Source organism: Mastomys coucha, unplaced genomic scaffold, assembly GCF_008632895.1.
Source record: "Mastomys coucha isolate ucsf_1 unplaced genomic scaffold, UCSF_Mcou_1 pScaffold3, whole genome shotgun sequence".
Taxonomy (NCBI): Eukaryota; Metazoa; Chordata; class Mammalia; order Rodentia; family Muridae; genus Mastomys; species Mastomys coucha.
Genome location: NW_022196909.1, coordinates 33,660,494 through 33,675,364, shown reverse-complemented (window position 1 = coordinate 33,675,364; position 14,871 = coordinate 33,660,494). Strand labels below are relative to the sequence as shown.

Genomic DNA, 14,871 nt, shown 5'->3' with positions numbered 1-14,871 from the left:
GGGTAGCAACATTTTCCCAACATCAGTTATAAAATTGGTCATTCTTTGCTCGCTGGTTGGAAAAACGTCACTTTAATCATCTTCTAAATAGATCGGTTTTACTTATTAAGGCAGAGCTTGAAAAACCCATGGAGGAAATGAGTTGCAGTAGAGAAGAGAAACGCAAAAAGTAGGCAAAAAGGAGGAAAAAAAATAGGCAACAGGAGAAAGCTGTACACAAATATTTAATGTCGGTAATAAAACGAAAGGGCCAGTCCCATCAAAATCTAGAAATATTCACAGAAAACACGCTCACAAGTTATTTCAGTAAGAAAGACCTAAAGATAAAAACTGATAAAGTATGAGTGCTTGGTGGCTCATTCTTCAGTCATTGTTTAGCGGTTCTAAGTTCAGATCTGTCCGAGGATGGGTTAAAAGTTCCTCTAAGATTAAAAGGTAAAGTCGAGAATGAGAAAACAGGGAAAGAACCAACGGTGTCTTTTCATCTTGTAGTTCAAGGGTGTTGGCTCTGTGAGCCTTGCCTTCTCTTTAAACAAGTTGTGGACTGGAGGTCCACAGGCTGAGTCCCAGCATTCCTCCCTTTTAACTGGAGAATCTGCTTAACAGTTTCTTGTGGGAAAGGACTGCGATGGTTTCTCATCCACGCTGAACGTTGGAACCACGGCAATCCTAACAGATTCGCATCTCCGTGGTATTCTTCCCCACAGTTTGAAAAGCTCCTGTTTGAACCCTGAGCCAGGGTGGTAGCAGTGGATCCCATCAACACCTGGCTTCAAGGTCTTGTGGGACACCAGAGCCAGCGGCAGAAATGTCTTACACTTCACCCTGGAAGCTCCCAAGGCGATTGACACGTTGAGGCCTCCGAATTCTAACACCGTCATTCATTCACAACAGCAACCAAACTTGGTGGAAAAGAACCGAAGACTTCGGAGCGGTAGGCTCAACTTAAGCACAGTATCACGGCCTTTAAGACTCCCTCAGTATGGACAAAGCCTAAGAGGGTCCTGAGGTTGTGTCCGCACAGCATCGTGTAAACATGGACAACGGATTTTCTCATTAGTGGAAGAATATGCTTGCGGGGAAGGATATATCGCTTTAATCAATCAGCAACAGCTCCAGCCATTGTAAATGAAGCCCCCCTCCTCCTCCGGGAGTGGGGATGGGGCTTGGCATGTACTGTGGCTAGGGGCAGAGCCTGTGTCCTACAGGATTAAGCTATCTCACTACAAATAAAATGTAAACAAGTCTCAAGACTCCGACATGAAGGAGATGACTGATATTCTGTTCCATTTATGACAAACACTTGGACATCTAAAAACATTACAATGTGCATGAGCCTACAGTAAAAACATACAATTTTAAAGGTTAAAATAATAGTAATAATTATAAACATACAACTGAGTATATTTTTAGCTTTTCATCAGAGATAAAACGTAGACTAAGCAAACAGACATTTTTCCTATGATCAAAGCAGCCAGCGTTAAGGAAATAGAAACACTGGCAGTTGAGTTAAATGCTGTCTTTAGCAGATTTTCCTGGAAAAGCCTTGAAGACTGTGTGTCTATTTTTGACCATCCATTAATTACCAAGCTGGTCCTGGGTGCTCTCTGACTTCCTGGCATTCCAAGTTAAGCCAGATTTTGGACAGGCCTGAGGAGGAGGGCTAATTACCAAATACTTTATTGAAACACAAGAAAGCCTTTCATGAAACCAAGCCAAGCCTCGGATTTGAAAGCACTTAAAATTATCCTTGCAACAGTCATACTACTTGAGGGTTTATTTTTGGAAGCTCAGTGTTTGCTTTCCTGGGGGGCAAAAATCACACAAAAAATATGTTGTGAGCAGTCAGGCAGTAAGGAGTGGCTCATATATGTCATAGGGGTACATATATGTCATAGGAGCACACATATGTCAGGGGTACATATGTCACAGGGGCACATATACGTCATAGAGGCACACATATGTCAGGGGCACATGTATGTCAGTGGTACATATGCCATAGGGGCATATGTATGTCATAGGAGCGCATATATGTCATAGGGCCACATATATGTCATAGGAGCATATATATGTCATAGGGCCACATATATGTCATAGGGGCACACACATGTCACAGGGGCACATGTATGTTATAGGGGCACATATATGTCATAGGGGCACATAGATGTCATTGGGGCATATATATGTCATGTATTCAACACAAAGCATCCAGCACAGTTAGTGGAGGCTAGGGCAGTTTGAGAAATAGTATTGTTTTTTTCTTTTTTGCTTCCCATTGCTGACTTTTTTTATTATAAGACATTTTTATTATTTTTAATAAATCTGTGTGTGTGTGTGTATGTGTGTATGAGTCCAGTCAGTTATCACAGAGGCTAGAAGACCTTCCCCCCCCCCACCAAAAGCTGGAACTACAAGTGATTGTAAGACCTGTGGAGTAGATTTTAGGGTAAATTCCAATCTTCTGCAAGCGAGCGCAGTACATGCTCTTAACCATGGGACATGTCCCCAAGTGTCATTGCTAAAAACTCTGAATAACATACCTTTAAAAGTTGTCACCTTCTTCACCTTGCACAAATCCAATCTTGACCTTAACTTGCATACACTTATTATGAGAAATTACCAATGTATCCCATTCGTTTCCTGAACAGTTTACAACCATGACATTGTTAAAAACAAAAAGTACAGGGGATAAAAGAAGTAGAAATTACGGGGGAAACAGTTGTGGTTTTGTATAAAATAGAATTTGCTTATAAAACTTGTTATCAAAACACAGTGGATAAATATCATATCATACCAGAAATTCATAGATTAAAAAAAAAATGTTCCAACAGATTGTCTAATGGTTGCCGCCTGTAAATTGTGTATCCAGAATACACATCTTTGGGTTCCTGGGGATTCTAGTACGGCTTCACTGATACCCTAAACTGCAACACTACAGTTTTAGAGCTGTTTCATAAATTGCCAAGTCGAGTTTTTACCATGGCTTTAAAAGTAAGAGCCACTTTCAAAGGGTTGGAGTCATTTCTACCCAGAATGTACAGAGCTGTGGAAGAGAAAGACGATTTCACTTGTGGGGAAATGAAGCCACCATGATTCATAAGAGGCATGAGACTGGCACCACGTTCCTCCAGCTTGCTCCCGAAACCAAACTGGGGACACTGACATCATTTCCCAGGTCCCGTGTCTATCTCTGTTACTGTTGCTGCTCCAGGAGTGGCTGCTGGCAGCCAACAGAAACCATGATAATGTTAAGGGGCCTCAGACACCTTCATCACTGTGTGCTAGTGCTCTTTGAAACCTGATCACATGATGCACCTTGACAACACAGAATATGGTAACTAGGTATTCAAATACCGATGGTCCTGTAAATTGTAGTAGGGAGGAAGTGTGACTTGCAGGTGTCTCCCTGATATCCCCTAGCTATGAAGTTGGTTGAACCCAAGTGGCTTGCTGTCAACTTTGTGCTACCCAAGTCCAAAGCCATCACGAGGCTCTAAGAACACATGGACCATGACAGACTCTCACCTTGGCCCAGGAAAACAGGACTCCCATAAAGGCCTGTGCAGTTACCACAGCTATTTTTCTGTACCGAGGAAGCAAGGGCAGTGCTAGTTCCCAACTTGCAGCCCACGGCAAGTTGATTTTAAAAACATCTTTCTCTCCTTTGCTCGGCGTTTACTGAATATACGGTTTTGTTTTTAATGTCAGAGGGACATTGCAGAAAACCTAAGATGAGAGAGTGATGCAGTCCAGCCAGTCAAAAAAACTGTGCAACTAGGCAACTGGGAGAGTTAGAGATAGGGAAGCGGGTGGTAAATGTCAGCCTTAAATCTTTGGAGGGTGTGCTATGACATTCTGCCTACAGCTTTTCAAGCATTCAACACTTAGAATGGTTCTCAGAGCAGTGTAATGTCCCCCTCCTAGAGCAGGAGGTTGTAGCGACAGCCACTCGTCGTCCAAGTTCCTTCCACTCAGATGATAACATAGAGCAGTACTTGGGCTTTGATACAAGACCATCTTTTAGTATTGTTTCCTTAAAAAAATGGTGTATGCAAACATGGGGGGGGGTGTAAGAAGAGAACGAATCAAGCTTCGCTACTGCACGTTGGAAACAATAACTAAGGTGTGGTCGGGTAGGACTCTTCAGAGGTGACAGGTGAGGTTCGCAAAGGCAGGGCCTCCGGGGAGGCGTCCTCCCACTCACTGGGTCCGCCCTCAGAGGTCTGGTCTGGGCCACTGTGCTCCAGTTTGGGACTTTCTGGGTGATCTTGTATGAAATCACGTGTGGCCATAATCAAAGCCACAAGTCGGTAGAAGTGAAGAGCCATCACTAGGGAATTCTTCACAGCAAAGAACACCAACATGTGGTTGATCACTTTGAAGTAGATCATCAGGACGAGGCGCACAACAAGGAAGGGACCATCTTGGATGAAGAAGCTGAGGCCAATGGCCCATAGATCCGCACTGTACTGGCACAGGAAAACCCTACGGAAGCCCCTGGCTTTCACTGAGGTCGGGCATACCAGTTTCAACTGGACTGGGGGAGAAAAAAATGAAAGAAACAATGGTTAACATTCTGAAACGGGAAATGGAGAGGGGCATGTGACAGTCATTCGGACGGTCAGGTTGTGAAACGAGGGAGAATGTCCAGTTTAATGTGGAGGTACAGGGGGCATTTCTCCACCCCAGTCCCAGTCTGATTCAGGTCACATGGTTCCACCCACTTTAAAGACTCACCATCCATCTTCCAGCCTTCCTGTAGGGAAGGATCTATTAAATAGACTGTCAAGAGTGAGGTGCAAAGGAAATTGTCTGCACGTGCGTGCATGTGTGTGTGTGTGTCTGTTTGTGTGTGTGTGCGCGCGCGCGTGCATGCGTGTGTGTGTGTGTGTGTGTGTGTGTGTGTGTGTGTGTGTGTGTATGTGTGCGCGCACGTTTATTTGTTGGTTTGCTGCGGAGAGCTATACTCAGAGCCTCAAGTCAGGGAATTTGGCACTTTCCTTTGACTCCCTTGTTCTCTAGCATTGACATATTGGCCATGTTGCATAACCTCCAGGCGCTTTAGTTTCTCCCTTAAAAGTTGTGATATTATGAATCCTAAAACAGGGGTCTCTACTTATTGGCTTGTTTTCCAGTTAGGATAACACCTTGTGCTTGGCCTCTTCCTTCATTCTTCCTCTTGGGGTAGGCGGGTGAGGGATTTTCTTGACCCTTAAATGCAGTGTATGAACGACAGAGTTCCCAGCACTGACCATTCCAGATGTGTTTTCTCTACATTGTCTCTAAGTACTACTTCACTCAACCACATGAGCAAACTCTGCTTGGAAAACTCAAGTGCTTAGAATTCAAATTCAAATTTGGCTCACGTTTAAACATATTTTTCTAATGTTGGTAATGGTGTGTGTATGTGTGGGAGTCTGAATAAAAGCCATTATTTTATTTGGTCCTAATTCCTTCTGCTTTTGTCTCCCCAGTTTATGAGAGACCGAGTATAATTGCATAGGTTTTTTTTTTTCAGTTGAACAAAAGGCGAGTCCATCAACAGATGAAACTTTTGTTTTAATTTCTAAGATGTAAATTTAATTCAGGGTCAAGGGTAGAAAATAATCCTTTTTTTTTTGTAAGAATAAAGCCTCCCATTTGGAGTTTTCCAATAAAGGATGTCTCAATCTATCAATGGCATGTAAATATCATGAAGCGGCTTTGATATGGCTGAAGTAACCTACTGCTTGTTCCAGAATACAATAGCGGTTTAGTCAGAAGCGACATTTGGTCTCTGTTTTTCCAACAGCTGCAGAGAATTGTCACCTCTGCACGTTTACTAAATTTCCTTTTGTGAATACAAACTTTCTTAGCAAGTCTATAAACCACAAGATAGGAGAAGACGAGTGAATGACCATGAAAGACAAACATAAGGTCAGTAAGTGCCATTCGTAAGAAGCCATGCTCAGGAAATTCTTCCTGGCAGACCCCCGAAGGGTAATATTATTCGATATATAAAGGATGGAGCCCAGGAGTCGATCAGGATGACAGCTGGCTGACTTCAGGTTGGGTAACGAGTACCATGTACCTCCAGATACCACTCAGCAAAACCTCTTTAAGTTGTTCGCATATATTTATTTTTGATTATTAATCTGTAATTAGATTATATTTTTGTTTCTTTCCTTTATTTCCTTTTTCTTTTTGAGAAGGATCTCAGTATGTAGCTGTGACTAGCTTGGAACTCACAAGTGGGCCAGGGTGGCCTCAAACTCAGAGATCTGCTTGACACTATTTTCAGAGTTCTGGGATTAAAAGAGGTCATTGCCCTGCCCAAACTGTGTTTTGACTGTTTGTTTAGTTTGTTCTTTGTTTGTTTGTTTATTTTGTTTCCCTAATTTGAAAAAAAGCTAGGCAACTCTTCCTATCTCTTCGGGAAACAATTGTATCCAAGAAAGTGTATGTTTTAAGACACTGGAATGTGAGCTGGAGAGGTGGCTCAGGAGTTAAGAGCAGTGTTTGATCTTTCAGAGGTCCTGAGTTCAATCCCCATCAACTACAAGGTGGCTCCCATCCATCTGTAGTGGGATCCAATGCACACTTATGATGTGCCTGAAGACAGCTACAGTGCACTTACATCAATATATTTTTTTAAAAAGGCCCCAAATAAAAGGTCTCTGCGTCTATTAATGTGGATCCCAAAACGTACGTATTCTGACTTATCTTTACCCTGAAGCCATCAGGAAGAGTGTCACAAAGAATAAAATAGACTAAGGAAAAGAATTATGAAAGTCTGGGGCTTCTCCAGAGGAAAGCACCAAAGAGAGGAATTACTGAGTCACATGTCTAACATGCCAAAAGAGTTACGGCGTGATTCCAAGCTCACACCGACCAATAGAATGGTCTATGACCATTAGACAGCTCTGTGTCTTTGCTGTCCACCATGGGAGTCCCACAGGCCAAAGGCGCTGGAAAAACAGGGCCAGTGTCACTGAAGGGTTGTTCCTTTGGTTTGACGTAATACAATTCTGTCCAGCTGTGTGTGGCTGGTGGGTACCATACTATAGGACAACACAGCAATACTACAATAGTGTAGGAAATCGTTAGTATGGAAGGCCAGCTGAACAGTTTGCTTCTTGCCAACCCTTGAAGGTTGATGTATTTATTAAAATTAGAATAAGAGCTGCCATTAAAGGAACTCTTAATCTCCCACACTGGGGCTTGATATTGTTCCTCTTAGAGTACACGTGGGTCTCAAGATGTGGTTGGCTGAAAATATGGAGACTACACCTTTGCCGGGTCAATTTAGCCCTCACTGTGTTACTGAGTCGTCACTTGAACGGCTGGGTCATCCCATTTCACAGAAGGAAAACTTGAGGCACATATATAATTTTGGCAGGATTAGAGATGTTCAGTAATGGAGGGATTAACCGAGTTGAATATAGAGCAGTGTCGTTAACTGCTCACGTGTTTATTATTATTTTAATTTTGGGGGTCTTTCTGGAAATGGAATTTTCCATAGACCAGGCTAACTTCAAACTTGCTAGGTAGCCAAGGATGAGTGTGAACCCCTGAGCCTCCTGTTTATACCATCAGAGTGCTGGGATTAAAGGTTCACATCACCATACCTGGCTATACTCATGGATCTTAAGTTCACCACACATCAAAGTGAGTCTACACTTGGTTTTCCTGAGTCTCAACCTTCCTTCTAAGTTGGAGTAGAGCTAACACTAGGCTATCAAAACATGACCTCCCTCAGCTTCCTCCTTTGTGCTAGTATAATTTATATTTGAGTCATAATTTTCTAATTATTTGTACAAATATGAAAACATTTACCTGCCAGGTCAAGGGGAAACTGCAACATACTCCAAGTCCACACCACAAGAATGCCAGAGACCAGAGTAGGGTTATTTCTAGAAGATAATAGCATTTTAAATTAGCAATTAACCATACAACCACAGGCAGACAAGAGAGATATTAAATCACAGCTTGTTAGCGACTAAATAAAGATTTGATGAGTTGGCAAAATATTTTGTGTTATAATAAATCCATTTTAAAAATGCACAGTCATAGAACCACATGAAAGACTGGGTCTTTGGCTGCATAACAAGTTTGAGACCGGCATAGTCTACATGTGATCTATTTTTTTAAAAACTACTACTACTATTACTACTACTGCTGCTGCTGCTGCTACTACTACTACTACTATTACTACTACTACTACTACGACTACTACTACTACTACTAAGAATGACAATTATAGTAAGCATGAGCATAAATAGGAATAGAGCCTATTGATGTCATATTTTTCTCTAATTTGATGACACCTTAGAAAGATTACAGGACAGAAATGTTATCAGAAACAGTTAAATACAGGCATAAGTATTCAAACTCCCCCCCCCCCAGTTTCAATAATTATTTCCCAGAAAAGCTGATGATAGTCGCATGACCCCAAGACTATTGAAAAGACAATCCAAAAGGCAGGAGGGATGACCTCGTGGTTAAGAATTGCAGAGGACCTGGGTTTGGTGTGTATCATCCAAGGGGCAGCTTAAAACCATCTATAACCTCAGTCCACAGGGAGCTGATCTCTAGTACGAGGCACAGGGGAACACATAGTCACACAATTTAAAAAAAAATAAAATATAAACAAAGAGACAACTGAAAAGGGCAAGCTGATGCTTATGTACCCCAAACTCAACAGAGTAAAGGAGGGCCACCCTCGGGAGGGAAAATTGCAGTGATAATTACAGTAAACAACAACTTGCCACAGAGTAGAGACTAGAAGGCAAAAATGTGTGATTGTGGTGTGTGTGTGTATATGGGTGGGTGTGGTGTGTGTTTGTGTGTGTGTGTGTGCATGCATCTCTGTGTGTGGTACATATATGTGTGGTATGTGTTGTATGTGGTGTGTGTGTTAGTGCCTGTGTGTATGTATCTGTGTGTGTTATATATATATATATTATATATATAATACATATATATTATTATGTATATATACATATATATTACACACACAGACACATACATATATATGTATATACATATATGTATATATATGTATATATATATATATACATATGTGTGTGTGTTTGTGTGTGTGTGTTATGGGTGTATGGGTGTGTTCTTCTTTCACTATTTTATTCTCAGTCCCCAGGACAGTACCTGGAAATGATAGGCATTCAGTTTATTTTTATAGAAAAGTTTGACTGGAAGTACAAAAGAAGAAACTCCCGAATGTCAGCAACGCAGAAGAACAAGCTGGGAAGGTAGTTTCAGAGAGAACACAAGTTGCACAGATGCAAAGATACACACGAACACGCAAACAAAGCGAGACCCTGTGATGGAACAACAGAGTTCTGTTTCCAACTTTGCCCAAGTGGGAGTTTTGCCTGGAGAGGGGCTAGAGAGGCATCGGGAAGTGTGATGGAGAGAAACGTTGGGGAGGTGATTTCAGGGGTCTCCTTCAATGCTTCAAGCGTGGAGACCTTGAGACATTAGAGCTGCATTTGTGACGGAAACTTCTAAGCTGTCATCATCTGCCTCAGCAAGTTAATTTCGAGAAGGGGTTTGGTGACAGAAATTAAAAAGTTTCCACCTTCAACGTGAAGCAGGAGTCCAAAGGAGAGAAGGCAAGTTACCATCAGCACCTACATAAGGGAGTCATCAGAAGGTGTCTGCAAGGCTTCAGAAAAGACAATAATTACTAGAGTCCTGTGGGTTATCCAGGAAGAACTGCTCTCAAATGAGCTTACCTTGTCTTTATTTCAAAAAAAAAAAAAAATTGACCTGGGGTTACCAAACTATAATGCTATAAATTGCTAGTAGACATTCAGATCTAGATAAGCCTCTCTCAAATATCTCCCATGGTAGCTTATTAACAAAATTAAGAGATATTGTGAGCGAGTATGGTTAGGTGGATTTTGGACTGAGCAAATGAGTTCTGAAATAAAATGCTCTAACTAATCGCCACAGGCTCTGTCTTGGGCTCCACTCCCCTGTGTGTTTGATCAATGACCTTGTTGATGATGTAGGTGGAAGGCTTCTCATGTGTATGCAATGCATGGAAACGGAGAGTGGTTCTCTAGAAAAACCCACTCATGAGCCCAAAACGATGTCACTGAATAACCTAAATTAGGGTGGAGCAGAAGAGAAAAGATTTTGTTCCCCAGGAGCAGTGAGTGGTTTTTTTTTTTATTCCCTTGATATCTAATTATGCGCCTGTGGCGGGACATGATTTATGGCTTTCCAGAGTCAAATGCAAGCACAGGTCAGTTCCCAAGAAATATAAAATCGAATTTTAAGTGGAAGTCTCTTGAGAAGGCAGACTAAACTGCTTTTTTACCTGTCAGTGTCTTCACAGAGCAAACCTTCCATTTTTTAACTAATATCATACATGGTTTCTAGGATTATACTTAATCCTCTAGCAACTCAACAAAAAAGGCATTTGTGTTTCCAAGTCTGATCAAGAAGCAAACTAAGACATAGTAAGTGGGGAAAGTATGTCCCAATAGATTTTCTTGAAAGAATAAAGTTAGCTGATTTTAGCATCTATCCTCATACATATATACATATTTACATATATATATTTACATGTATATATTATATGTGTGTGTGTATCTACATGCATATGTGTATGTGTGTATGTATGTAGATTCCCATGGAAGCCACAGGGGAGCAGCAGAGCCACTGGAGCTAGAGTCCCAGGCAGCTTTGAGCTGCGTGACTTAGGAGCTAGGAAGAAACCTTGAGTCCTCATGTAGAGCACATTCTTAAGTGCTGAGCCATCACTCCAGCCCACATCTAGTCTTTTAGCTAATTCTGAGCATTAATTTTTCTCCTGGATGTGACGAAACAGAGAACCAAAGCAAATTTGGCAAAAAGGATTTATCTTGCCTCAAGGTTTGAGTGATGTCACCTTTAATGGCGGGACAGGCATTCCGCAGGCAGGAAGCAGATAGAGGTTAATGTAAGCACCCAGCTTATTCTCTCTCTCTCTCTCTCTCTCTCTTTGTCTCCCCCCTCCTCTCATCTTTTCATTCATTCTTGTCCCCTGGAACCCTGTGTACAAACTAAATAACTCACTAAAGACTGTACTGTGCCATCCAAATGTTCAGAAGTTCCCTCACAGATATTCCCAGACGTGTCCCCTACATGATTCTAAAGCCCATTTTGTTGACAGGGCAAAACAGCCATTCATTACACAAGCATCCCAGTACCATTACCAAGAATTAAACGGTTAAGTTTTAGTCCTACTGTATTTTAGAATACTTAGCACACATCGGTAGCATGTATCATGCTTCATGTTTGAGGAGAGCAAATGGACAGAACCTATCACTACCATGAAACTCGGAGCAACGTTAGGTAGGAAACAGATTGAAGAGCTGGATATTTATTCCCATGTGTTTAAAAGGATCCAGTGAGGGAGATAAAGTAAACCTCTGTCTTGTAAGTTCAGAGCAAAAGCTCAGCCTCAAAGGATTTTTAGATGCATCTTTCATTTCTAAAAATAACGCCTAAAGACAGAATATATCACTTCCGGGGCAGATGGCCTCTGTTAGGATTAATCCCACAGAGCTTGCAAGAAAATGGCTGATATTTTAGAGAGGCTTTCTGAAATGAATGCAAGGAGAGCTTTTCTGAAATTCTCACTTTTGAAGTTTCTTGCAATCTCAGACTTCAATAATTCAGCCCAAAAATGTTTGTCGGTAATACCATGGAGTGCAGTGGCGGTACACTGTCTGGTTTCTTAAGGATGCAAACACCAGCCTGACTACCCTCCAGAAGAGCAGAATAAAGGCCTTTTATGCTAGACTGATGCTTATAGGTTACGTCGTATCCACTTCTCACTTAACATCTGCATAGACTCTTACTTATAAGCTACATTATACCCACTTCTCACTTAACATCTGCATGCTTTTGTTTACTCTTTGGTACGGTGAGGCTGACAATCACAATAGCTACTGGATTTCATAGGACTGGTTGAGAGTATTATTTACTGTGAAATATATCTCCCCCCGACCCCCAGACAGGATTTCTCTGTGTAGCCCTGGTTGTCCTGGAACTCACTCTGTAGACCAGGCTGGCCTGGAACTCAGAAATCTGCCTGCCTCTACCTCCCAAGTACTGGGATTAAAGGTGTGCGCCACCACTTCCTGGCTGAAATATAACTTAATACAGTACCTGATTCAGGCTGTGTCTGAGGGAGGGGACACAATGCATGTTAGTTATTTTTCTTTTATTACATATAGTCCTGAGACTATATTTCTAATGTTTATATTTATATGATGATCCTGACAGTGTCTGCCTCAGTATGAATGTAAAAATGAAATAACTTATTAACCTTGAAACCTTAGAACAATTCCAGGTACACATCTTGACAAATAAGCAATAACTAGGTCTGTTATTTATGTTATTTTTATGCTACCTTCTCTCTAAAACTCTGTGTTTCAATTTCATATTCAAATTATATGGAGATAAATTCTAGACTAGCCTTAAACATGTCCAAGTGTAATCATATAACTTTCTCTTATTAGTTACTTTTTCCATTGTTGGGACAGAAAAGACCTGAGGAAGGAAATGGGAGTTGATTTAGGTTCTTAGTCGGTTTAAGGGTGTGGTCCACCATCTTGGAGAATCACGGAGGCTGGAGCAGGAGATGACTGGTCACATTGTATCCACAGTGAGGATGCAGACTGGGATGAATTCTAGTGCTCAGCTTAACTGTTAAGCTTCTCTTTGTTATTCAGTCCCAGAACACAACCTGGAAATAGGCACCATCTCCACTTATGGAGGGCGTTCCCTCCTCTGTTAAACCTCTCTGGAAGGACCCTCAAAGGCACACCCAGAGGTGCATCTCTTAGGTGATTTCAAAGCCCATTCTGTAGATAGTCAAGGTTAAAAATCATGAACAGTGATGGCAAAGTTGTCTGTATGTATCATAATCTGTCCACACGCCAAGTATAGAAGAACATGAATGCCGAGAAATGAAATTATCAAAAAAAAATGACTATGGAAAGATACATCAGAAAAAAATCTGGTGGCACACACTTTTAATCCCAGCAGAGGCAGAGGCAGGTGGATTTCTAAGTCCGAGGCCAGCCTGGTCTACAGAGTGAGTTCCAGGACAGCCAGGGCTACACAGAGAAATCCTGTCTCAAAAAACAAAACAAAACAAAACACAAAACAAACAAACAAAAAAAGAATGAAAGAAGAAAGAAAAAATCTAAAGAAGAATAATGAATTGCTAGCTAAGAGAGTGAACCCTAGAAGGGAAATGTTGGAAAGTTAAATAAGTTACTGATCTAAAGTTGCAGGCAAGAATCTCAAAGGACTGTAGGGTGGATTTATTGACCACCATTGTAAGCCAGTCAACCTTTAGAAATATCCAGGAAGCATGATTTGCAATAGGCTCCATATCCACAGTTTATATAATAATATAACTACATTTATATTATAATATATAATAATTGTATATTATTTAATCTATAATATATAGATCTATAAATATAGATTATATATGAAAATATAACTATATGATAATATAATAATCTAGATGATTGAGCATGACTATATCTCCAGTCAGGAAGCAGAGATAGATGAATACTCAGCTTACCATCCCATTTTTTCCCTTTTTCTGTGCAGTGTCAGATCTCAGCCCAGGGAGTATTACCATCCTCATTGAGGATGAGTTCTCTCATCAAAAATGAAAAGATTCAGAAGTAAAATTATTGAGGTGAGTGTGTACTCTTTTTTTTTCTTTTTAGTTAATGGGAAAATAAATGACTAACTTTTGGTGGATCATCACAACCAACTCAGTAGGTAAAAAATATGAAGTGACAGAGGAGCCGTTCAGCCATCAAGAGCACTGGCTGCTCTTCCAGAGGACCCAGACTTGACTCCTGGTATCCACATGGAGACTGACAACCATCTGTATTGCTAGTCCCAGGGAATCTGACATTGCCTTCTGGCCAAGTGGATATCACACACACAGTTGGTGCACAAATATGCAAATATGCATGGAAGCAAAATATCCACGCACATAAAAATAATTTTTAAAAAATCTATAAAATAGGGCTAGAGAGATGGCTCAGCAGTTAAGAGCACCAACTGCTCTTCCAGAGGTCCTGAGTTCAATTCCCAGCAACCACGTGGTGGCCCACAACCATCTGTTATGAGATCTGATGCCCTCTTTCTGGTGTGTCTGAAGAGGGCAATGGTGGTGTACTCATATGCATAAAATAAATAAATCATATATATATATACATATTAAGTCACTCTTTGATTATTTTATTAACTAATTTTTTAACACAGAGGGTTTTTTAGTATAAAAGAGATAGTTCATGAGTAGGATTTATATACATTTAAAAATATAGCAAACACATTGAGACAATAAAGACGAGAAAGAAGAGAAAGCACAAAGTTTTCAGAAAAAAAATTTTTTTTTCACTGAGAAAATTGAAGAGAGATTGAGCCCAGGAGAAACTTAGAAATGGCCTTTTCTGCATTGTCAAATATTCTGAGATATAATAATGGTGTTGAGACAGACTTTTTCTTTTTAATAAATAATCTGTGTTCAGAAGTCATACAGAGATCATTCCCAGAGGTGATGAACTACTTCTCCTGAATATGCTCCATTTAGACTGGTGAACATTTTGAAAGAGAAGCCACGGGCAATGGAAAGGTCAACAGGTACCTCTCCCCTTTAACAAATATGGGTTAGATTAGATTAGACACACTGCCAAAGATCCGCCATCCTGTGCTGTGGGAATTAACCAGAGACAAGCAACAAACTCAGCAACATTGACTCTTCTTAGTGTAGCACAGTTTCAGGTAAGAGCAGTGTCTAAGAGGTCTGAGCTCCTGGCTCAGCTGTTAGAGAGAGAGAGAGAG

General features: G+C 40.9%; 1 protein-coding gene across 2 annotated transcripts in view; it reads right to left on the bottom strand.

The window, feature by feature from the left end:
* Positions 1-205: 205 nt before the first annotated feature.
* The window catches only part of Tmem26 (transmembrane protein 26), a 49,252-nt gene continuing 34,586 nt past the window's right edge, over positions 206-14,871 (bottom strand). For both annotated transcript variants that reach the window (XM_031348773.1, XM_031348774.1), the window contains 2 exons: positions 7,816-7,892; positions 206-4,537 (listed from right to left, as the gene is read on the bottom strand). In XM_031348773.1, the coding sequence (XP_031204633.1) occupies positions 4,119-4,537; positions 7,816-7,892 (496 nt within the window). In that variant the 3' untranslated portion in view covers positions 206-4,118. The remainder of the gene's footprint in view (positions 4,538-7,815; positions 7,893-14,871) is intronic.